This window comes from Galendromus occidentalis, unplaced genomic scaffold (genome assembly GCF_000255335.2).
Source record: "Galendromus occidentalis unplaced genomic scaffold, Mocc_1.1 scf7180000077083, whole genome shotgun sequence".
In the NCBI taxonomy this organism is placed as follows: Eukaryota; Metazoa; Arthropoda; class Arachnida; order Mesostigmata; family Phytoseiidae; genus Galendromus; species Galendromus occidentalis.
In genome coordinates, this window is record NW_003805071.1 from 65590 (window position 1) to 87024 (window position 21435).

A 21435-nucleotide genomic window follows, 5' to 3' on the forward strand; every position below is an offset into this window, starting at 1 on the left:
TTCTACTGCCGGTCGTCCCGTATTTCGGAAAATTGTTCCCGTCCCGAATCCTGCATTAAACCGAAGCTTCGAAGGCGTCCGTTCGGAGATCACGGAACCGGCCGGGTTTGTGTTTGTTTGTTGACTCCTCCGTCCGTCCACCGATCAGATGTGAGACGACGAGTTTCCACTGTCCCGCTGTCGAAAACATGTCCGTGAGCGCAATCCGTAGCAACCTCCAGAAATAGTTTCTCATCAAGCGGAAAAGCCGATAGGGCCCTGGTCGTGATCAAGGAGAGGGCGCTCGCTGGGAACATCTTAAATCTCGTCTGATCTAGGAGGTACGTAATATGGTTACGCTTTCATTCGCGGAGTGTCGGGTTGCGATTACGGTTCGATTGAAGTCGGCGCATTGGGTCTGGGAGAGAGAGGTCTGATTCTGCGGGCTCAGAGGACGAACGTTCCGGGGAATCATCGGAAGAGAGATTCACCGATCGATGGTGGAACATTTCGGGGACGAGAGCTTCTATCTCTTCGCTCCATGATACGATCGAGCCGGCCGCGATGCATGGCCAGACGACGATTATCAAGTGATCCTGTATAGGTAATCGTCTCCGTCGGCGACAATGTATGTAGTTCGGAGAATGCCCATCCTCATAAAGGGCTCTCTATGTAAATAAGTTTCGATGCGAAAACGAGCTCGGCCAACGGTTGTCGTCTTACAGCCCCGGACGCTATCGTCTTCGACCAGAGACTCCTCGGAGCGGTGATCGAGGAGGTCCGCGGAAATGTCGGCGATTGAGGTTCTTCGACAACTGTACGAAGATGGACTTTACGACGATCTCGAAATCCTGGCCTCTTTGCTGCTCACGGTGGACAGGAATTGCGACGACGTGTTGATGCCTTCGCACCGATACCAAGCTCTTGTGTGGTATGGCGACGTGCTCCGAGAATCGCGTCAGTTCAAGAAAGCCGAGCTCATGTACGAGCAGGCGCTACAATTGAAGCGATCCGTCGTGCGGAAGCGTCAGCACGAAGATATAACACCACACGCAGAAGTACAGTATAGAATATACCAATGTCTTTTGGGCAGGAAAGAGATACGCTTGGCCACGAGTACGCTCGAGAACATACCGCTCAAGCAACGAACTCCCAAAATGAATATGGCGCTCGGAAGACTCTACCAGAGTCAAGGCAACGACCGGGGTGCCATCGCTTGCTACAAGGACGTTCTCAAAGTGAATCCCTACGCGATCGCAGCGATAACGTCGTTACTCGAGTTAAACATGAAAGCCGCGGACGTGTCGTCGATGGTCACGTCGAAAGGTCTTCACGTCACCATGGAGTGGCTGCCGGCATTCGTTGCCGCTTGCGGAGACCTGCACTCGAAGAATACCTCGAAGGCACTCGAAGCTTTCCAGTCTCTCGACACGTCTTTGCAGTTGAAAGAGAGCTTCGACGTGAGTCTCATGTTGGCCAAGTTGCACTACTTCCAGGGTGAGAGCAACAAGGCCCTCGGCGCTTTCGAGCGAGCCGTGAAAGCAGACAAGTATCAAGTCAGGGGAATGGATTTGTACGCGAGCCTCCTGATGCGCGAGAAGAGATCCAAGGAACTGGAACAATTGAGCAATCATCTCTTGTCGCTGAGCGACAGTATGCCGGAAACATGGGTCGCTCTGGGCTATCTGTGCTACAACCGGGGGAAATTCCCGCGGGCAAGACACATGTGCGATAAAGCTCTGGACATGAACCCGAAACACGTGAATGCCGTAATTCTCAAAGCTGAGATCCTCTTCGCCATCGGAGGCTTCCAGAGCGCAGCCTCGACGTACAGCGAAGCTCAAATCATCGCCCCTCATCGCTTCGAACCGTACCGAGGCCAGGTGACGTGCTATCTGTCCCAGAATCGTTTCTCCGACGCTCAGACAGCTGCCACGAACGCTATTCGGCAACTGGGACAGAGTCCGCGGACGCTCACGTTAAAAGCCGAAGCGCTCGCGAAAAACAACCAGATCGAAAAGGCTAGATCCTACCTCGAAAGAGTCCTAGCGCATGATCCGGGATATCTGCCGGCGATATACGATCTCGCTGAAATACTCGATCAGACTCGGAACTACCAAGGTGGAGTGCAGCTCCTCAGCGAGAAGCTGCAGCTGGTTGGCAGCACGCTCAGACTGCATCAGATGTACGCGGAATTTCTCCACAAGACCAATGAGCCCGAACAAGCACTCTTCCATTACGGCATCGCTTTGAACCTCGATCCGGGCAATGCTCAAGTCAAGAAAGGCATACAACTTGTCGAACAGTCCGTCGGGGGAGAGCAGAGCTATGATATGGAAATGGATGACGATCGAGAATCCGAGGCTAACAACGATGACAGCGATGGTGACGGGGTCTGGAGCGACGAATTTTGATCGTGAGCTAGGCCCTCGACCACTTGATTGTGTGAGAGAAAGATGAAGCTGCCTTTGGAGAATCGAAAGAATACATACGAATTGTACAGTAAAATATTTGGATCGCCCTATATATAAATGATGAAAGTGTTAGCGAGACGAAATATCAATAAAGCAGGGGCATCCACTCGTCGGGTGGAAAGTCTTGTGCCTTCAAACTCATCCTTGCCCACTCTTTCTCGTAGATGAACGTGGATGATAGCCGGATCCCCTTCCCCTTGGGAGTCCTCGTACGATGCCGAACAGTCTCCGAGTTTGATCGTTTCAGTGACACCGGAATCCCATGATATTTTCCAGGCCTATCGTTCCAACTACTGAAGACACGATGTCGCAACCGAAGCCCGGGGCCGGAACCACAACTGCTCGAGACAAGGATGCTCTGTTGAAGAGTTATCAAAAGCGTCTTAAAGACGACATACGCGCTATGATCGACAATTTCCAAGAGATTCTAAAGAGCAGCAAAGTTCCGACCGTTGAGGAAGAAGGACAAGTTTTGCGTCAGCTCCAATGCACCGAGGATCAATACGAGATGAGCGTGCGGGCTGCTAACATGATCCGCGCCGGGGAAAAACTCGTGCGACTCATTGCGGACATTAAGCAGTATCTGATACTGAACGATTTCCCGTTTATCAACGACTCGATACAAGCTTCGAGTCAAAAGTGAGTACATGTCCGGGAAGGCCGAGCTCCATGCATCTCCCTCATGACGACCATTCTACTCAATTCGAGCATTGTCGAAGCGTCTGATTTTTTTGATGCATTCCAGGTTTTGCTCGGTGCAACAGGACTGCGATCAGCGGCTGATGGCTCTGCGCGACGATATGGCTTCTGAGCTGTACGAGCTCGAGGAAGAATACTATTCCTCGGCGTACAAAACACCGCCCAATAAGTAGGATTCGGCGTGATTATTTGTTTTATTGTAAATAAGTCGACAGCTCCTGTAAAGATGTAGACCGGGAATAGAATAAATTGTTCACAGACGCAGAACGTTCTACGCACGGCACGATTGAAATAGTAATTGTCATGATGCGCACGTCGTATTTGAGGCGGCTCCGTTTTCTCGGATCGAGCTCCGAGGGCATCGGAAGAAAACAATGATCGAGTATTTGATCACAGCTTCGATTTTATACTGTCGGCCACGAGGTAGTCTCTCATCTGATCGAGACTGTCACGTAAGGAGCTTCTGAAGTCGTCGAGATTCGTCGTTGGGCAGTCTTTGTAGTCGGAAAGACCGAACAGTATGTAGTCATTGCCAGGGTTGTAGCAGCAGCCGTACCCGTCCGGTACCAGAGGTCCGTAGAACATCACAGATCGAGATTTCGCTGCTACCTATAATGGCAAACTCTTCGTCAGCTCCTATGTATCGGTACATGACGGTGGTTGAATCGATAGGAAAGATGCGAAAAACGAATCCCGACGAGTTTGTACCTGGCTCGTGGAAAGCCTGAAGTGCGTGGATACAACCATACTCTTATCGAAGAAGAAGTTCGGAATCTGAATTCCAGCTTCAGACGCTATCCTCTTCATCCCGAAAAACAATCTGTCGACGCCTAGACCCGCCACGGCCTGTGAGGAAAAAAAACAATAATTTGAGAGAAACCGGAGCTCGGCTGCTACCGGATCGTCGCTTCCAGATCGGAGACAAATTGTACCCGAGTGCGATGAGACTCGCGCGATTCAGTCATCCATGCAAATACGGACTTTACCGAGTTCGTGTATCGCTTGTGAGCTTCGACCGCGGTACGCAGAGATCCAACTTTGTCTTTGACGTTCGCCTGGTTATCCAAAAATGTTCTGCAGAAGCGGACACTTTCTTCGGAGCAGCTCCGGATCGTTTCCGTTCTTCCCCCGAGGAAGCGTCTCAAGGTCGCTGTCTCGTAACACGCACCAGGACAGTTATGGGTTCGGTAGAAAGCCAGCTGGATTGCCATTTGGATATAGCTGTCCGGACTGAGACCGCACGATTTCACGAAATCCTTGCCGTACTTCCCGTATGTTTCTAAGGACAGCTCAAGATTGTCGACGAGCTTCTTCAGATCATTCCTCGCCACTTGAATGTCCTGCCCGATCTGCAAGATTAAGGAAGGTTCACGATGAGAGCTTGCGTACGTTTTTTCTATGAACGCGATCGATCTCGGCCCGCCCAAGGCTCGATTTCGAGTCCAGGCCGAGTTCTATGAGAAACATGCGAAGATTCCTCACGCCAACGTTGATGGTGAAGTCCAGCTTCTCTGGCCGGAAAGGGCTCTGTTCCGGCGGGATCGGCCACACGGACGCTTGCTTCGCACAAAAATCGAGCAAGCCGGCGACAGGGGGCCCTTCTGCTGGCGAGTGCTCGTACAGTAGGCCGACGTTCCCCTCGAGTCCTAATTTTAAGACAAGCAAGAGATTCAGGAGGCTCCATCTCCGTGCTAGGGTACAGTGACCGGGGCATCGCCAATGGTGGCTAAACTACACTTACCAACAATGAATTGGATTGCCTTGTCACACCAACGGTTGCCGGCGTTCTCTCCGTTCTTACCACCCACCAGCAGCTGTTGAGCAGAAACTGTACTCCAGGGAGTAACTTCTGTGAGGGGATCGTCCAGACATAGGAGAATGATAGCGTCTCTGGGAATACAATCGTACGTCGTCAAGGATCGCTGGGAATGGGAACCTGAAGCTCTATAGAAGTCAATAGGTCTGATGAGGAATCACCTTATTCTTTGGAGAGACTGCCGATTCTTCGGATGTGCAGAGAGGTTTTCGAAGCTCTGCGCCCAGAGATCGCGATGCTGGGTCGTGAGAATCCCGACCTGCGCGTCAGGATCGATTGAACGAATCCGCGAGTCAGGAGAGGTAAGTCTTGCTCACACGCTGACGATGTTCTTTGAGCTCCGTCCATGGTACTGACCTGAGGGCCTTTGCCTTTCTCGAGACTGTCAACTCGGATCTCGTGCAGCTGTTGGAGGATTTGTGCGGTCGCCAGCTGCCTGCCTTCAGTGTCGTAAACCTTGACCTCATAAAAATTTCCCTGATAGGCCACGACGATGTGTTTGCTGTCTCGTGCGTGGAATAGCTTGTCCAGCGGGATGTGCGGCTCCCGATGGGTCCCGAGAATGTTCTTGTACTGCATCATATCCAGAGGCGCCTTACCTTGGACTTCAGTCGACATAGTTTCGTTGTCGATGTGAGCCTGGGGGCGAGATAGCGATTGAGAGTTCCCTTGTCTGCTCCAGATGAAACGAGCTTTGAAGAACACGGGGATGATCCGGTGAATTATCATCATCAGACTCTTTTCACCGGGCCCAACCTTGAAATCCAGAACGGCTTGCACGAGAGAGGCCGCGTAAGCAAATTGATGCTTGAAGTCCTTGAACTCTTGCCGCGGCATGGCCATGGCAGGAGAGCTGTACACCTACAAGAATTATTAGGCCGTCGTTATAGGTGATCGCAAGGCAGCTCAACTCGGGGGAATATATACAAATAAATCATATCATACATGTAATGGTCCGAATCGAGAGAAACCGAGAAGAACTCACGACAACTGGATTTCTGTATCCCAAGTATGCGCCTTCCAGCCACCAATCGGAGAGCCAATTGTCCGTTTTGGTGGCTCGGTCCTGGAGCAACTTGTGAAGAGTCTCCCCCACACCTCCTGGTGCAACCAACTCCTGGGCCAGCTGCGCAGAGAGGAGATCATCTGGTCATTCGATACTTGATTTCATTTCGCTCAGGATCGAGCTCAATCGGTAGCGCCGGATCGCGGTTTCCCCGCAGGGAGATCCTAATTGGAGCTTCGCTGGTGGTTCTGGTAGTTCGGAAAATCTTTTGCTTTTCCGGAGGAGGAAAATTTGTCACGGTCACTCTTCACTTCGAGTTGGAACGCACACATTCTCAATGAGCATCCTGATGCGAGACTTCCTCATACGTATCTATCGAAGAAGTCGGTATCCCAGGTAGCGTAATATCAGCCTAATCGAAGCGGTGCTTTGAATCTTTTTCATTGGGATCTTTTAGCGAAAATTAAATTCTCAGATGGGGAGCACTACTTCGAAGCTCCGGGAGTCTTTGGATACTAACCTTCCGGGTCGTGACCAATTCTGCCTGACTGAGGAAAGGTTTGACGCTCTCGAGGTACTTATCGACCGATTCCTTCAGAGGAGGCACCGGGAGCTTCGGAAGCTCTGACTGGCGGGATAACATGTCCCCCTTGTGGATCGCCATACTCGAGAACTTGGCAGGTGGCGCGAGGCGCTGTGAAAGTTTCGAAGGTCGTTTAGCGTCTTACCTCGCCATCAAGGGAGTTTCGGAGAGCTCTCGATAAGCTCGTGAACGCTCCCCGCGATCTCAAACTCGACAGGGTCCCCCGAAAGCGCGTCCCAGTCAGTACGAGGAAATTCATCTGATCTTCTCGGGTATCCACCCCATCTCAGGTGTGTCATCTGACATCACTGCTATCTGAGCGGCAGGACTCCGAAGCGCAACACAGATCTGTTTCGTCTTCGATTGAGAACCCCAAAGGAACGAGAACTCGTGCCGCTTTTCCACCGACCTTACTATGCGTCAGTGCACCAGAACTATCACGGGAGGAAAAACTCTAGCACCGATACATGGCGACTCCATAGAAGTACGAGGAAGCGACGGACGGCGGAGAAAATCGGCAGTCCTCACTATCACTGGTCATCAGAGGAGGATCCAGCGCCGCAGTAGATCCAGCTTTCTCCCAGAAACAAACCTGGTGCGCCCAAATGGCCTGCTTCGAGACATTTCTGAGAAATCGGGAAACCATTTCAATTTTGTATATCGGTGTCTTCCGAACAGCAACGTAGAGATAGACCCATCCACTATAGAGGTCCCACGGTCCAGAGACGATACTCAAGTACTCTGAGAAACCTCGGTCAGCTGTTTTTGGAGCTCATTGAATTTTGTTATCAAGAGATTTATCTTCTCTCAGTACATGCCCCTTGATTCGAGAAAAGCCGGGGGAAATCGACGATCTATCAAATTATTCGATTGTTGCAGCTGCTCATGGGCGAAGTTAATTCTTCCTCATCGGACCTGGGTCCCGTCCAAACCGGTGCCTCTTCCAATTCGGAATTGTGCCGAGACCTGTTCACCAGAGAGAGGAGGGGGAACAAACTCAGCTGTTGTTGCCAGAATGTTATCCCACGGACGGCAGTGGTGAATTCGGAGCAGCTGAGCAACCTGTCTCCCGATTCCAGTGAAATGTGAACGTCGTCATCACTCCTGAAGTTACCGAGCAGCTATTAATCTCACCCACTTCCTCCTATGCCAGAGAGCGAAAGTGAGTGCCTAACAACACTCCGGAGAGCTCCTATCTATAGGTACTATCCACTTCGCCCGAAGGATCTTGTATCGAAATCTCTTAGGGGAAACTTCGAATCCTCGGGAATTCTCGTGCCCGTGATATGCCGACATCTTTCTTCGGTGTTGTCGAGCTCGAATCCGTGGAGCTTCGAAAATGAGTGCCATCGGCTTGAGGTATCGCGACCGAAAGCTCTTGGAGTTGGTTGCTTAAATCACGGGATCTCCGAGGGCAGACCGTCTGCCCGCGGTCTACTGTAAACAAACAACTTCTGCACGTGGGACACCGACGAGAAAGTACTCTTCGCTTTTCGGAGTTACACTGAATTGTGTTCTTTTTCTCGGTGCGATACGCAGGTGAGTTTCGCAGATGGCGGCTAAATCCGTTCGTCTATGCAGCGATCCCCGAATGTGTCAGAGATTACGATGAGGTCGCGTTGAAGAAGATCCTCCAGAATCCTGAAAACTCACACAGTCGAGCCTTGCAGGATGTCACCCATGAAAGAAACTTCTCCCCCCGCAAAGAAAAGAAGAGCGGAGGAGGAAACGGTCGAGGAGGAAGAAGGGGAGCGGAGTAAGGACGATGAGGGTGAAGATGACTGGGAGAGCGAAGACGAGGTTGACGAAGATGTCGATGTAGTAGATGAAGATTCTGAGGACGAAGAAGATTCAGATGATGGTGAGAGCGACACTCCGACACCTGCTGAGGACGCTTTCGATGAAGATCACGATGTACCTCCTCCTCTGAATCTCGAGTCGAACCCCTGTTGCCTCTCCATGCACCCCTCCGAGGATCTTGTCGCCCTTGGCACCATAGAGGGAGAAATCATGGTCTACAATTACTCGACACAGGGCAATACACTAAAGAGCAAAGTTAAAGCTCACAAGAAAGCCTCGCGGGGCATCAAGTACAACGCAGATGGGAAACTCTTGTTCTCGATCTCCAAAGACAAGTCGATAAAAGTGATAGACGCCGAGGAGATGAAAACCGTCTCAGATATCAAGAACGCGCACCTGTCCTCTCTGTACGCTTTTTCATTCATTGACGACTGGTTATTTGCGACTGGCGACGAAGACGGAGCCGTGCGGATCTGGGACCATCGGACCTCCGATAAAAGTCCCGTCCACGAGTTCAAAGAGAGCGAAGATTACATCGCGGATTTACTTATTGAGCCTGAAAAGAAGAAAGTCCTCTTGGCCGCCTCTGCTGAGGGAACCCTGACCGCCTTCGATATCCGCAAGAAGAAAACTATAATGCAATCAGAAGTGTTCGACGAGGAATTCCTGTCCCTGGCGCTGGTCAAGGACAAAAAAATCGTTTGCGGAGGGAGCGACGGCTCGTTCGAGATATTCAATTGGGAGGAGTTCGGATACATCGTCAACGCAATGAAATCGATCAGTAAGGCCTCGATCGACAGTATGGTTGCTCTCTCGGACAGCGTGGTCGTCTATGGCTGCGGGGACGGAAACATTCGCGCAGCGAATTTCTTCCCTAACAAACCCCTTGGAATCATCGGGAAGCACTCGGAATTCCCTGTTTTGACCATTGCCGCCGACCGGGAGAAAAAATTGGTCGCCAGTACTAGTGGAGAGCCCTTCGTCAAATTCTGGAGTGTCGAAGGTCTCGAGGAGAAAGCCTCGATGAAGCGAGGCAAGGGCCAAGATCTCAAGATGGCAATGAACACTAAGAAGAACAACTTCTTCGCTGGGCTCCTCGATGATCCGGCCGACTGAGCAGCCTTCAGTGCAATGGGATCATCACCATCCATTATGCCATCATCAAAATATGCCTAGGTCCCTCGGTCTCGATAGAGTGGTCCATCGACAGATGGGATCGAGAATGTGGATTGCGATGGGGAGCTGCCGTCCCCGGACGCTCGGACCTTCTGAGCGACCTTGCGGAGGATTTCGCAGGATCCAGGCTCCTCTCGGAGATAAGAACTTTCGAGACCGATACTCTCGGTTCACGATCAGTTCGTTTCATCCGTGGCCGTTGAAGACTGTGTAAATATCACCCCCTTGCAGCTCTCTTTGTGTCAGTCGTTGGAAGGCCTGAGGATCCGTTGATCCCGGATCTAGATGTCTGCTTGTCAGTCAGACGGTTAGAGTCATGGATATGGATATATGTACATATATATATAAATTGGCCGATTGTGACTCGAAACAGGCAGATTGACTTCTTCCTCTCCCCTCGAATGTCGAGTGTATGTCCTACTAGGTACAAGCTCTCCTATAAATTGCCGTCCCAGGCGAAATCCTCCGGACCATTTCGTGGTCATTCGCTCCTTACTGGTCATTTTGTCGAGACGCGCATCCCGGCACCGAATGGGAATACCGCATTGAACTACACAGAAGCTAGCTTCCTGATCAGAACGCGGGGTCCATCTCCGGAATTTTCGATAGTGTTGTCTACCCCTCTCCCAAAGCCTCGGCATCTGAAGGTCCGAGATGTCCCCTGCTCCAGCAAATGAGCTCATCCCCCTACCCTTCGTCGCTGATACATGCATGGGTTCTGCGTCCGGCCCAGCCGCCCCAGTGCTTCTCCGATGATGACTAAAGACACTCCTCTGGTGATGACTAAATCCTCGATGGATTCATGAACCGGCAGCTGAGGCTATACCTACGGGTCCTGGGAGGGGGTTCCCGGTTCCTTCGCGGAAGACGCGTGTCATACGAGCCGCTCTGGCAGAGTCAAAATGCGTGGATTGGATTTCGGAACTTCTTGGAGTCTCTCTGGCGATATTGTATTTCGCTCACCTATCCAGCCCAAGAGGATTCAAGGCCGCATGAAGTTTTCGAATTCACGGACTGCTGTGAAATTTCAGATCCCTCCGTAGACGATGCCGACCAACCTCGCGAATCTCCCGGAAGAGATTCCTATGAGTGATGGAGATGATTGGACCCATGCCCTCCCTGTGTGTCCTCGGTCTCGGTTGGGAACGCTGACAAATCAGCTTTATCAAAGCAATGGTTACAAGAAAGAGAAGCACTCCTTCCACGAAATCGGATTCAATTACCTGTACGGAACATTCGTGGGGAAACGCTCCCGAACCTTCTCGGCTTATCGATGTCTCGCAGAATATGCATACCTCATGGAGCCACTAACGGATTTCGTGTTATGGTTTGCAGACGGGACGACATCGGTATTTACGCCGTGTTCTCGGGTTCAGGATCTGTCCGCTGCGCGAAATTTGCTGCGTTAACGTTCCCTGCTGAGCTCCTGTTCGGGCAGCTAGAGATGAATCAAACACCTGAGCAGATAATTTGCACGCTGAAGGACGCCTGGAGTTTCGTTGACAAGCAATACTTAGCAAGTATAGATGATCTCATGCTCGAGAGCGTTCGCATAAAAATCGCGTCAGAAAACCTGGTGAGTGACCAGTAATCATCTGCTTTCATTGAGTCAGTAGTCAGTAGACGACCCCGGCCAAGGTCCTCGATATCTTAGGTTCCCTGGGATTTCAGGATAGCCAACTGCAGTCGTTGGCCGACCCCTCTCGTTTGGCCCTCATACAGCGCGAGCTCAATTCGACCGCGTCAGGACTTCTGTGCGTTACCGTCGGGGACCGACTTGTTTTATCATATGCTGGAGAATGCGTCGCGGTTCTCGCTCACCAAAAAGAAGGAGCTGCGGGTAAGGAGATGAGTCATCGAAGGATGCCGTGGTGTTTAATAATGTCATCTATCCCGCTTCGCTATTTGCCAACCTGAAAGCTGTTTCTGTCCGTCTGTCGATCGTTGACTCAAGTCCTCCGATGGAGCCCAAATGACACATGATGTCGGCAACGATCTCAATTATCCCTTTCCCATCATCATCTCAACGTAGAATCAGATCCGTGGGACGCATCCGTCCTCACGTGCGGTCACAATCGCGAAAACGAAGACGAGAAACTGCGACTTGGGGCCCAAATTTTGATTGATCTCGATTTGGCGGAGGTGCGTCAGACAAGATTCTTAGGACACCCGGTTCTGAAGAGGTAAGTGCGCTCTGTAACAAAAAATGAACCGAGGCGCATACGCCGGATTCGAGAACGTCAGCCCCACTTTTTCATACAGCCTGCCGGAACTTCGGATTCAGCCCGAGGAGCTCGTGCTCAATATTCAGCCGACCTGGAAATTCCTAATTCTTGCCTCACCTGGAGTTTTCGAAGTGCTTAGTCATCTGAAACCGAATTGTCAAGACATTTCGGAGGTGAGTACGCACCCACCCGGGCTCGGAGGAATCACGGGAGCCGGCGCTTGGTCGGACTCTGATTCGCTATGATTTTATTTAGACTCAGCTTGAGTATCCCGAGATACCAAACATTAGGTGGATATTTGGGCAAAGTTTCAGCAAATTCGGCGGGGGACAAGTCGTTACGTTCCCTTGTCAGCATTTGTATCCCGAGATATTCGTAACGAGGAGCTTGACAGACACGTTTGTGCAGAACCCTCGGTTACTCACACCCATGTCGTCGTTAGTCATCGTCGTCTGGGCGCTAAACCCTCACCCCGAAGACCAAAGGATTCGTTCGCTCCTTACAGCTCGCCGACTGTCTGTGTCAGCAGATTCGGGAAGAATTCATCAAGTGCACGGCTCACGATCAATCTGGTAATGTTTTGAATCGAGTGTCTCAGAACGTCGTCGAAGAACTCGGAAGTCGGCACTTCCGTGCGTTCTCCGACAACCCGAGGTCGCAAAACGAACGACCGGATATGACGATCATGATCAGGGTCTTCGACGAGAGCATACTCGAGCATCGGCCCCCCTCTCAAGCCCCATCCAGAACTTCATCCTCGATGGCTAGTACGGTCTCAAACACCATGTCGTCCATTTATGACTCACGGTGAGTCACGATTCAAGGCCTCTCCAATTACTCGCGACGAACAGCGGATCCGGTTCTCTGAGGCGCTCGTTGGCTTGAGTAAGTCTTGTAGCTTCTTGGACGTTCTGACTGGTTCTCTTCGAATATTGCAGAGATTGCTTCGAACACTCCAACGCTCCTATACCCGCATACGTGAATTTCACTCGTTTCATCGAAAACGCGAGACGCGATCCTACGGTGCCTTCGTGGTGGTTGGAACCCGCGGTACCGGATTCCAACAGGGAGAAATCGTCAATCTGAAAGTTTCAACCCATTTCGATCGATATTGCGCACCTCCGTTGTTGACGTATGGTTCGATTCGGGGATGCATCGAGTCCCTTGTATATTTATTTTGTTTGAGGCCATCGTCGCTTGCAATAAAACTCCTGCTCGATCAGGAGCGGTCAATGCCTGATTGTAAGGGAAGAGCGTCGACAAGTTTTCTTCTGATCATAAATCACAGTTATTTATTTGGAAATTGGACCGGATCCCAAGCTCATCTTGTAAACCCACGGCATCTTGCGACCGTCTCTCGTCGTTATCGGTGAGTCGCGAGGAATCAACAATCATGACTTTCTCGTTTCTGGAATTCAAGTCTGATCGGACTCCATCGGGACTGCAACTAGCGCTTAATTTTACTTTCAGATGGGAGACTATAGATCAGCCCAATGCATCAACTCCTTGATTTGACCCAAGTAGCACCCGGAGGCTGCCTTCATCTTTTGGCGCTAAGGGTGAGAATGAACTCGTCAATCTCATTGGCGAGCGAGGCCGTTTTCGGTTTCTCGATAGCCTTCTCTCGGAGGAGATGTAGGCATTCCAAATCTCTCTGCTCTAACGCTAAGCGAGCAGCTTTCGAGATGTCGCCATCCGTGAACCTGGAAATGATTTATTCGAACTCGTATGTTCCAATGCCTGCTGGAGTCGACATCGATCAAAATTGTAATCCCTTCCGCTGGACGCACCTCAATACGTAATTAACCTTGGAGTCCTCCTTGAGCTTTAGGATGTATTTCAAAGCTTCTTGTTTATCGTTCACTCGCAAGCATAGTTCCGCGAAACCCTCGAAGCCAATCAATGGGATGCGTTTCAGTTTCGAGAGTTTCTCAAGCTCACCCCACTGTTTTTCCCTGCGAACAACGACTCCTCTCAAATTCATCGTCCTAATAGCTGAACGAATTCCTTGGTGGGGAATATATACGGTGACGTCGAGGTACATGAGAAACAGGAAATAGACGCACTTCGCGAAAACCTGGGCTCTCAACCACATCCAACGCTTATCGCTGACGGCAAAATCTCTCCTGAGATCTTCAGCCATTCGGAATTCTCCATCCTGGAATTAGCGGATACCAAGCCATGAGATTTCAATTGCTCGCGAGGGTCGGGTGATAGAGTTTTCCTTAAAGGAGCGCTCGTTCACCTTCAGCAGGAGCGTTATAGTATGGTTGAGACTTTTCCCGAAGAGCTGCCGTGAAGGCTCTTTCTGCTCCATCTTCTGTTGGATAGTCAATAGTTTCACATGCAATTCCATCTGTTTCGCCGAGAACTCATCCGGTGCCCGCCTGAACTGCTCCGACGCCGTCTTCAGGAGCGCCAATTTCTGCTCTCGCTGAGGTGTAGCTGCCGCGTCCTCCATCTGTTAGAAGGAGCTCAGTCAGTAATCTACGGCTTTACCGATACCTGGGCTCGAGGAAGATGAGCCTCACCTTTATTTTCGCCATGGCCGCGTGATCATCTTCTTGGTCGATGAGGTTTTCCAGGATCTCCCTATTGTTTTCCCGGCACATTTTAAGATACAGATTCAGTGCCACGGGGAATTTCCGGAGACTCAAGTTGAAGCCGGCGGGTGAATGGTCCTGGAACGGCAGGCATCCGCTCCGTGAAGTCATCCTCACGGCGGATCATAACGATTGGGAATTTCCGCCTAGATATTCACGAACCTTCATATGGAAGATGGCCTGGTATACGAGGTCGGCGTCACCGCTCTCGATGGCCTTCATGAGAGCATCCTCGGGTTTCGTTAATTTGAGCAATAGAGGAACTTGTTCAGCGGCGCGAGGCTCGAAGTTAAGGAGCAGAACCGCTAAGTCTTTCCTTCCTTCATCTGCGGCTCTGTTTGCGATCTCGGAATACTGAATGGCGGGAACATGCGCAAGACGTTCACCTATAGCCTATAATAAAGCGAGAATGGGGAACGATGCTCCTTGTCCTGCCGTGATATGTCCGGAAGAAGCCAGGCAGCAGACCCATTTGCCCTCGTGTCGGAATATATCGAGGCCTCGGTTTCGAAATTAACTGATGTTTCCTGATAAGACATGCTAGCCCTCACCTTGGCAACTTCGTCAGTCTTGAGATGCTTCTGCTCAACTTTGTAGCAAGCCCAGTGTACGAGTATCTTGTTTTCCATCCCCAGTTTAAGGAACGATGAGATGGTTTGAGCGATTGGCCAGTGTTGCCTCACGATGAGACGATCGATCACGACCCGCTCGCCCAGACCGTCGAATTGTCTGAAATTCCGAGAGCTCAGCATAGAGGTGAAGTCCTATACACTCCGTAGGTGGCTCGAATCCAGCTTGTGGCTACTGACCGGAAAGATAAAGGCATTCCAATCTCGGGGCTTCGGATGGCATTGAGAACCCGCATTTTTTTACACATGGTCACGTATTCGTCGGGATCTTTCTGCTCGCTCTGGAACACTTTGCCGAAGGAAGCGGCCTTCAGGAGCGCTTTTTGAGTGACCTAAAAAGTGCGGGAAGAAGATCCAGATCGAGATTACTCGGCATGTCGAGGAGTCGAGTGCCGCCCAACAACACCGCCCCGGAAGCACAGGGGAGGAAACTCACTGCCAACGGAAATTCGAGGAACGAACAGATCGAAAAAAACGTGCGTTGGCGCGAGCCGTAAGTATATAAAAACGAAACCCCACAGAGCAGGAAAGTCGATTCTCACTTCATCCCATTGATGTCCGGCCGCTCTTATGCACTGCTCAACCGCAACGTCCAACTGGTCGTCTTCTTTGATGGATGCCAAGTAATCATCGGCAGTGTGCAGATGTTTCCTGTAGGCTTCTGAGGCTTCGAGTAGAAGTCGTCCCGGCGCGAAAGAGCCAAGCTTACACACGTCGTTCACTTCGTTCGGCACCTGGGAGTTGCGGGCCGTTACCGAATTCGTCCACGATATCGAAACCCATGCTCGTCCTCAGCTCAATGCCGAATTCAGTCTGACCTTATGCAGTAGGTACTGTCGGGTGTTGGAGACGATGCGGCAGCCGTCTGGCTCGGCAACAACGTGGATGGCTTCATCGAAGGCATATCGCATATCCTGTTGCTCAAACCCCACCAGTATGAGGAGATTGTTCCAGGTCGCCACAACCGCCTCCTTTCCGCACCAGACCATCATTTTCGGTCGACCTCGATTCCTATGGCGATCAAAAAAAATTTACTCAGGCCACGAGGACACAAAGTGTTCGGGAAGCTTGTCCTGGAAAACTCGGAAAACAATAGAATCGCCCTCGGGAGCATCGGATCCCCTTCCTCGCCATGCCCTCAGATTGAAGGATAAGAAGGGAAGGGCAAAGAGCTTGATGGCAGCATGCTACGCAGAAACTCGGCATGATCTCACTTTGTATTGTGCTCGCTTTTCTTCATGCTCAAGTCCGACAAGCCCATCCAAACAGCTCCCGTGTCCGCGAACAGGGCCAACTGCTGCTGATTGAACGACAAGCACATCTCAGTGATCGCCGTTATTCCGGAGTCGAAATGAACCTGTGGGGGATCGGGAACAATCTCGTCGATGAGTTCTATCTGACAGAGCAGCTCGTGTCCGTCGGAGAATAGGTTGCTCACCGAAACTTGTTTCAGAGATCTGTCGTTCACATCGAGGATGTAGATGAGGGTATCTTTAGCGACGATTATTCGTAGGTTGTCCGCAGTGGATACCACCTGGAAACGGGATGTCGATGGGAGTTTCAATTCTCCGGGGCTTCGAATTCTACCGAATCGATTTTTCTCAGCAGAGCTTTAATTCAACGAAGATCCTAATGAGCTTCCTGACCTGCCAGCAAGAAGGGGGCGAGTCGAGTCCGATTTCTTTCAAGGCATTCGTTCTTGGATCCTGCAGGGATTTCACCACGAAGAATCTGTAGGCAGCAGTCAAAACAGCGACGCCAGTGCTCCCATTGTGTCGGCTGTTGAAAACCTGGAACGGCGACAGCATTGAGCTTTTCCCCGCATCGATGGCGGACCTATTTTACGATTTCGTGACTGAAGATTTCCTACCCGTGAGTCTATGACCCCGAGGTCCTTGGCTTCTTTCCCTAGTGTGAAGGAGGTCTTCACTCTAACGATGTGAGGATCCAAGGGGAAGACGTGGACAGAACCGTCGACGCTGACGACCACCAATTCCTCGGAAGCGGACCACCCGAGGTTCGATATCGCTCCCCCTTCCCAACTAGAAGATGTCGAAACGATTCGCTTGTGAGAATCCACTGAGCGGAAAAAATTATGAGTTCCTAGACCCGAGATATCTGCGGCAGTTTTCCTTCTTCCACACACCGAATGTTTTTGATAGGACTCCCAGCCGCCGAGAAAACATGAATCCATTCTCCTGGTTTCCCAACCCTGTCTTTACGCAGTAGAGCGATCGCTCCACCGAAAGGCGCGACCGCGACGAGGAAATCTGCAAGTCAGAAAAACATGTGTGCGAGAGTTCGAGGGCTCCAATTGAATTTCTTATTCCGCTATCGATCTCGAGATATGCTCACCTTGCAAATGAACCGGTAACTGAGCGTGCCATTGCATCTCGTAAAGCTCAAGCTTCCTGTAATTCGTATCAGCTCCCAGAGGGCTCCAACCCTGAGTCAGGAGCGAAGAAAGCGATGTTCCGCTGTCGAACATATTCCCAAGTTGTGAAGCCGCCCGTTGACGCACTAAATAACGATTGTTCTTTCAAGAATCCCCGAGCAAGGAGGAGGATCTCGGCTTGATACAGCGAGCTCCAGGTTGTTGAGCACCTAGAAGAGGCTCCATACAACTTCAAGGGTGTCCATGGATGATTCTTCTGTTATCCTCAGCGGAGAAGTTCATCCATGCGGTACTCAGCGCAGAAACTCCTACCGGGCTAATCATATGGCTCTGTCAGATTTCTCTCTCGATGGTAGTCGCCAGTTTTGTATGAACGCATCTCATGCTCGTAGTCACAACAGCGGGCCATCGGCTCACGCTCACGCTCCCGAGCCCCGAGAGCACAGAGGAAAAACAGAGCCATGAATCGGTTCGAACAAAGATATCGACGTCTATCTGAAGCTATGGAGGAATCTCTCGTTCGATTCCAAGGTCGTTCGAGGAAGGGTGCGTGAAGTTCATCCCTATCCTCCACTCTCGCCGGTGGTCTCTCATTGAATTAGGTCAAACCTAAGGAGACGCCCTCGCTCACGACTGTCCATCGGTTTCATTGCCAATAACACCAGGGAGGAATCCGCTTGGTTCCGGCTGGATAGAGTTTCGAAGATTGTCTCGCTCGTCGATCCTCAAGACCGAACTGTATTTACCCGGAATGATTCGGTAAATTATTATTCATGAAGCGCTAGAATCGAGAAGGACCGATCGACGGATCGGAAACCCGTCTCCATTGTCGGATGGTTCCGCATATTCAACCGAATAATTTCGCATAGTCTGCCGATTTTATGGACACATCGTTCTGTGGCCCAGTCATGTTGACGAGAATCGGACGGTGCTCCCACGATGCCTCACTCGAGCGCCCAGCATACCCCATGCGTTGCCTAGATACAGACGTAACATTCTATTTTTGCTCCCGTGCGGCCTACCCCTTACTCTGAAAAACGGGCTAGAGGAAGTAGAGACTTTAGGGAGTTTTGATGGAGGAAATCGCGTTCTCGCTTGTCGGGATGGTATGCCACCGGTTTGGAACTCCAGCTTGAACTTGTCTGGACCGAAACCCTCAGACTCGAAATGGTCACTGTACATAACAGGTCCGGTTCGCTGTATCTGTATCGAAGTACATATTGCTCAAGTGCGTTCGTTTTCCTGATCATTCTCTATGGATGTGTGCTCGTATTTCCTGCGATACTCGTTCATCATAGCTACGGTGAGTGATAGTTCCGCGTCTCGAGTGAGTGGCTCGATCGGTATACCGGTGCGGTGAGGCGCATGGCCGAGAGCATGGTGCGATCGAGAAAGTGCCTCGCGAAATCTTCCACATCTGCACATAATTCTCCACGCAATATGATTCTGTGAAAACATCTTCAGATGCATGTTGGAAATGGGGACTAGTTCCGGACCTCAGAGATCTTGAAAGCCGCTGTCTGATTGACGTCTCATTTGAATCACTCACGTCAGGGTGTATTCGAATGGTCTGGGGAATACGATCTTGAAGAAAACAAAATTTAACTGAATCCCAATTTCGTCGAATTTATGGGAATATCCAGTCTACCGTGCAATATGATTCACGTTCTTGATTCTCCTGGCATTGGGGGCTTCCCAGAAGATCGGAGCATGAGGGGGGAGTCATGTCCACACCTCCGAGAATCGGATTCGAAGCGGAGTAATTAAACGTTCGCAATTTTTCGAGGAACAATGGGCAGAAACAGGATCTAAAGCTCCGACGCTGACGTTCGTTCGCAGGTCTTTGGCGCCGCCTCGAGTTGTTTTCCGAACAACCAAAGATTGACTTCAAGAAAGAATATCTCATCGTGACCGAAACCTCGAATGGGAGTGTCGATTTCTGGAGCAGACCCCAACCCGGTCAGTTCCTGAACAGTTGCATCTCTCCCCTCGTCCCTCCGCAGACCAAGTTTAAAAATGTAGACCGTCGAATCGACCAAGATTTTTTTCTGCAGCTCGGCTCTCGAATACTTCTCCACTTTTGAGAATTTCGCATTCTGTGAGTGACTCGAATTTGGACCTGAAGCCAGAGCACCACGAATTCCAAATCGACGTCGATCTCAAGAATGTGACCGGAATCAAACTGCTGCTCCGCATGGAAGCCCGACTGCAGGTGAGTTCTCCATGGCTCGGGCCCCGGACTGTAAATTATTTGAGTCTTGGGAGAGTCGATTTGGCTCAGATCCGAGGCGTACTCCCAGGATCCTCGTCTTCCATCGGTGTCCCCGTCGAGTGACCGGGTGGAAGTCGTGAGACGATGCGAGGGTCTCCTATTCTTAGGAACGAATGACTGCAGCCCCGGGTGCACGTCTGAAAACTGTGGACCGAAAGCCGATCGAATTCAGAAACGCGTGAACTCGAGATTCTCCCTTACAGAAACTAGCTGTCCTCGTCGCCGACTGTCTGGTGTGGATCGATCACAGCTCTCCGACTCGAGGGGAATCTCTGACGGTCGGCGCTGATCTCAAATTGATGACATCTTTTGTGATGCCTTACAAATCTTACAGTGACCTCGTCGGAGAAATTGACTTCACTCGCCCGACGGAGGATGTGTTGAAAGATTATTCGAAAGCCAAAGGTTCGTTAAAACGCTCAAGATTTACGCAAGGCCGGGTTCCCGCTCGTTTTCGAGCGGACCTCTGAGCAGCATACCCATTGGATGAGATGCGGATGTGGATCTGCGTGTTCTTACGTGTTCTCTTCCTCGCACAGCAAAATGTGTCCTCGAAGGTGTTACCAAACTGTGGAGGGTTTCCAGCCGGGAAACTGGCGGATTCAAGATGTCGCTCATCTTGAACACCGTTGAACAGCCTTTCAACTTCAGGCCTGGACTGGCTTACATGTTCAAATTCGCCTGGATTCAATACTTCAGTATCTTAGCGATTCTCGCGGGAATCGCCATCAAGCTGAAGAAGTTCGTCTTCGAAAATCAGATCATCGACACCTATTGCACCACCATGAAGACACTTTGAGCACTCGGAGCGATATTTTTCCAGTTCTTGCGAATAAATAGAGTCCGGAATCTCCTATTGCTGAGAAGGAATCGTCGTCAATGTGAGAGACAACTGACGCCGTCCAAGACAGAGCAAACCCACGACTCGGAGAACCAAAACTCCATGTCAAAAAGCATGCGTTTTGCGTCTATGAGCGTCCATCTCGGAAGCGGGACGACATGAGCTTGCTTCTCGGAACGGATCGAGATTCATTAGCTGCATTGATTATGAAGTCGGAAGTAGACGCAGGGGAACCCAAGGTCACGTTTTCCGGAAACATTGGTAGAGTGGAATCGCTTTCTGACTTGTTCGTGTCCTTGACGTCGAAATTTGAATGTGGAATTATTGAGAAGCAATTCAGTCTTCGTAGTGCTACCGTTACTGGGGAGGAATCGCTCCGTAACTGATATACCGGCTGACACATTCCATTAGCGGGCGATTTCCGGAATCTGAGAGCCTATCGATCCCGGACCGCGTCGGCGTCAGCTCTCGGTGATGTGAATTTCGAAATGCGGGGACGCGGTCCCCCGGACTCGAAGATGGGTTTCTTCGCGGGCTCGGGCGAGGATCAATGTAGAGTCGGGAAGAAATCTCTGAAAGCACGAAAAAAGTGGGGGCTGACTCCTCCTTGAGAGCTCTGGTTCTTGCAAGGCCGTTCCCCGTCCTCCGCCCGCGACCTGGGTCTAAGATGCGTAAGGCAAACGATTCACCTTTTCTCCAATTCCAGCCTATATCAATGAAGCTCCACAAACGATCATATAGCAGAGGTCTGGGGGAAGAAATGTGCAGCATAACTTCTCAGAAGGGTTTGCTTGACTTTTCTTCGATGAAACCTCTCAGTTCAACCCATCACGCTACTCGTGCAGTAGCCAGCTCGGAAAGTCATTCGGAATCCCTCGACGGAAAAGGGATCTGCATGCATTCATGATTGTTAACGAGACCAGAGCTAGCAGGATCG

The 21435-nt window shown here is 50.9% G+C and overlaps 7 protein-coding genes across 7 annotated transcripts; 5 read left to right on the forward strand and 2 right to left on the reverse strand.

Moving 5' to 3' along the window:
• The first annotated feature begins 135 nt into the window (after positions 1-135).
• MED22 (Mediator complex subunit 22) lies at positions 136-3446 on the forward strand. The gene is made up of 3 exons (XM_003740666.2): positions 136-320; positions 2730-3092; positions 3199-3446. Exons 2-3 carry the CDS (start codon positions 2758-2760, stop codon positions 3323-3325), a joined length of 462 nt encoding a protein of 153 aa, XP_003740714.1. The 5' UTR covers positions 136-320; positions 2730-2757; the 3' UTR covers positions 3326-3446.
• On the forward strand, positions 721-2541 carry APC7 (anaphase-promoting complex subunit 7). Its single transcript, XM_003740676.2, has one exon. The coding sequence runs from the start codon at positions 768-770 to the stop codon at positions 2391-2393; it is 1626 nt and encodes a 541-aa protein (XP_003740724.1). The 5' UTR covers positions 721-767; the 3' UTR covers positions 2394-2541.
• Positions 3298-7204, reverse strand: LOC100906437 (carnitine O-acetyltransferase). The gene is made up of 11 exons (XM_003740663.1): positions 7150-7204; positions 6495-6668; positions 5954-6094; positions 5725-5829; positions 5326-5607; positions 5130-5227; positions 4894-5042; positions 4635-4798; positions 4139-4501; positions 3861-3998; positions 3298-3761 (listed from the first exon to the last, which is right to left on the reverse strand). The coding sequence occupies exons 1-11, from the start codon at positions 7201-7203 to the stop codon at positions 3543-3545; spliced, it is 1887 nt and encodes a 628-aa protein (XP_003740711.1). The 5' UTR covers position 7204; the 3' UTR covers positions 3298-3542.
• Positions 7205-7560: 356 nt separating this feature from the next.
• Positions 7561-13015, forward strand: LOC100908827 (TGF-beta-activated kinase 1 and MAP3K7-binding protein 1). Its single transcript, XM_029110703.1, has 8 exons — positions 7561-7719; positions 10565-10758; positions 10869-11113; positions 11188-11385; positions 11566-11716; positions 11796-11931; positions 12264-12565; positions 12697-13015. The coding sequence occupies exons 2-8, from the start codon at positions 10580-10582 to the stop codon at positions 12842-12844; spliced, it is 1359 nt and encodes a 452-aa protein (XP_028966536.1). The 5' UTR covers positions 7561-7719; positions 10565-10579; the 3' UTR covers positions 12845-13015.
• Positions 8043-9660, forward strand: LOC100908682 (WD repeat-containing protein 55 homolog). The gene is made up of 2 exons (XM_003740677.2): positions 8043-8096; positions 8228-9660. Exon 2 carries the CDS (start codon positions 8229-8231, stop codon positions 9471-9473), a length of 1245 nt encoding a protein of 414 aa, XP_003740725.1. The 5' UTR covers positions 8043-8096; position 8228; the 3' UTR covers positions 9474-9660.
• A 21-nt stretch (positions 13016-13036) lies between the features above and the next one.
• Vps16A (vacuolar protein sorting 16) lies at positions 13037-17676 on the reverse strand. Its single transcript, XM_003740679.2, has 16 exons — positions 17346-17676; positions 17137-17260; positions 16861-17032; positions 16637-16780; positions 16429-16524; positions 16205-16347; positions 15809-16001; positions 15533-15724; positions 15171-15322; positions 14913-15090; positions 14524-14754; positions 14290-14439; positions 14004-14219; positions 13825-13916; positions 13549-13713; positions 13037-13461 (listed from the first exon to the last, which is right to left on the reverse strand). The coding sequence occupies exons 1-16, from the start codon at positions 17476-17478 to the stop codon at positions 13299-13301; spliced, it is 2544 nt and encodes an 847-aa protein (XP_003740727.1). The 5' UTR covers positions 17479-17676; the 3' UTR covers positions 13037-13298.
• Positions 17677-18552: 876 nt separating this feature from the next.
• LOC100909113 (transmembrane protein 231) lies at positions 18553-20516 on the forward strand. The gene is made up of 5 exons (XM_003740680.3): positions 18553-18688; positions 19225-19344; positions 19440-19597; positions 19861-20062; positions 20197-20516. Exons 1-5 carry the CDS (start codon positions 18553-18555, stop codon positions 20454-20456), a joined length of 876 nt encoding a protein of 291 aa, XP_003740728.1. The 3' UTR covers positions 20457-20516.
• The last annotated feature ends 919 nt before the right edge of the window (positions 20517-21435 follow it).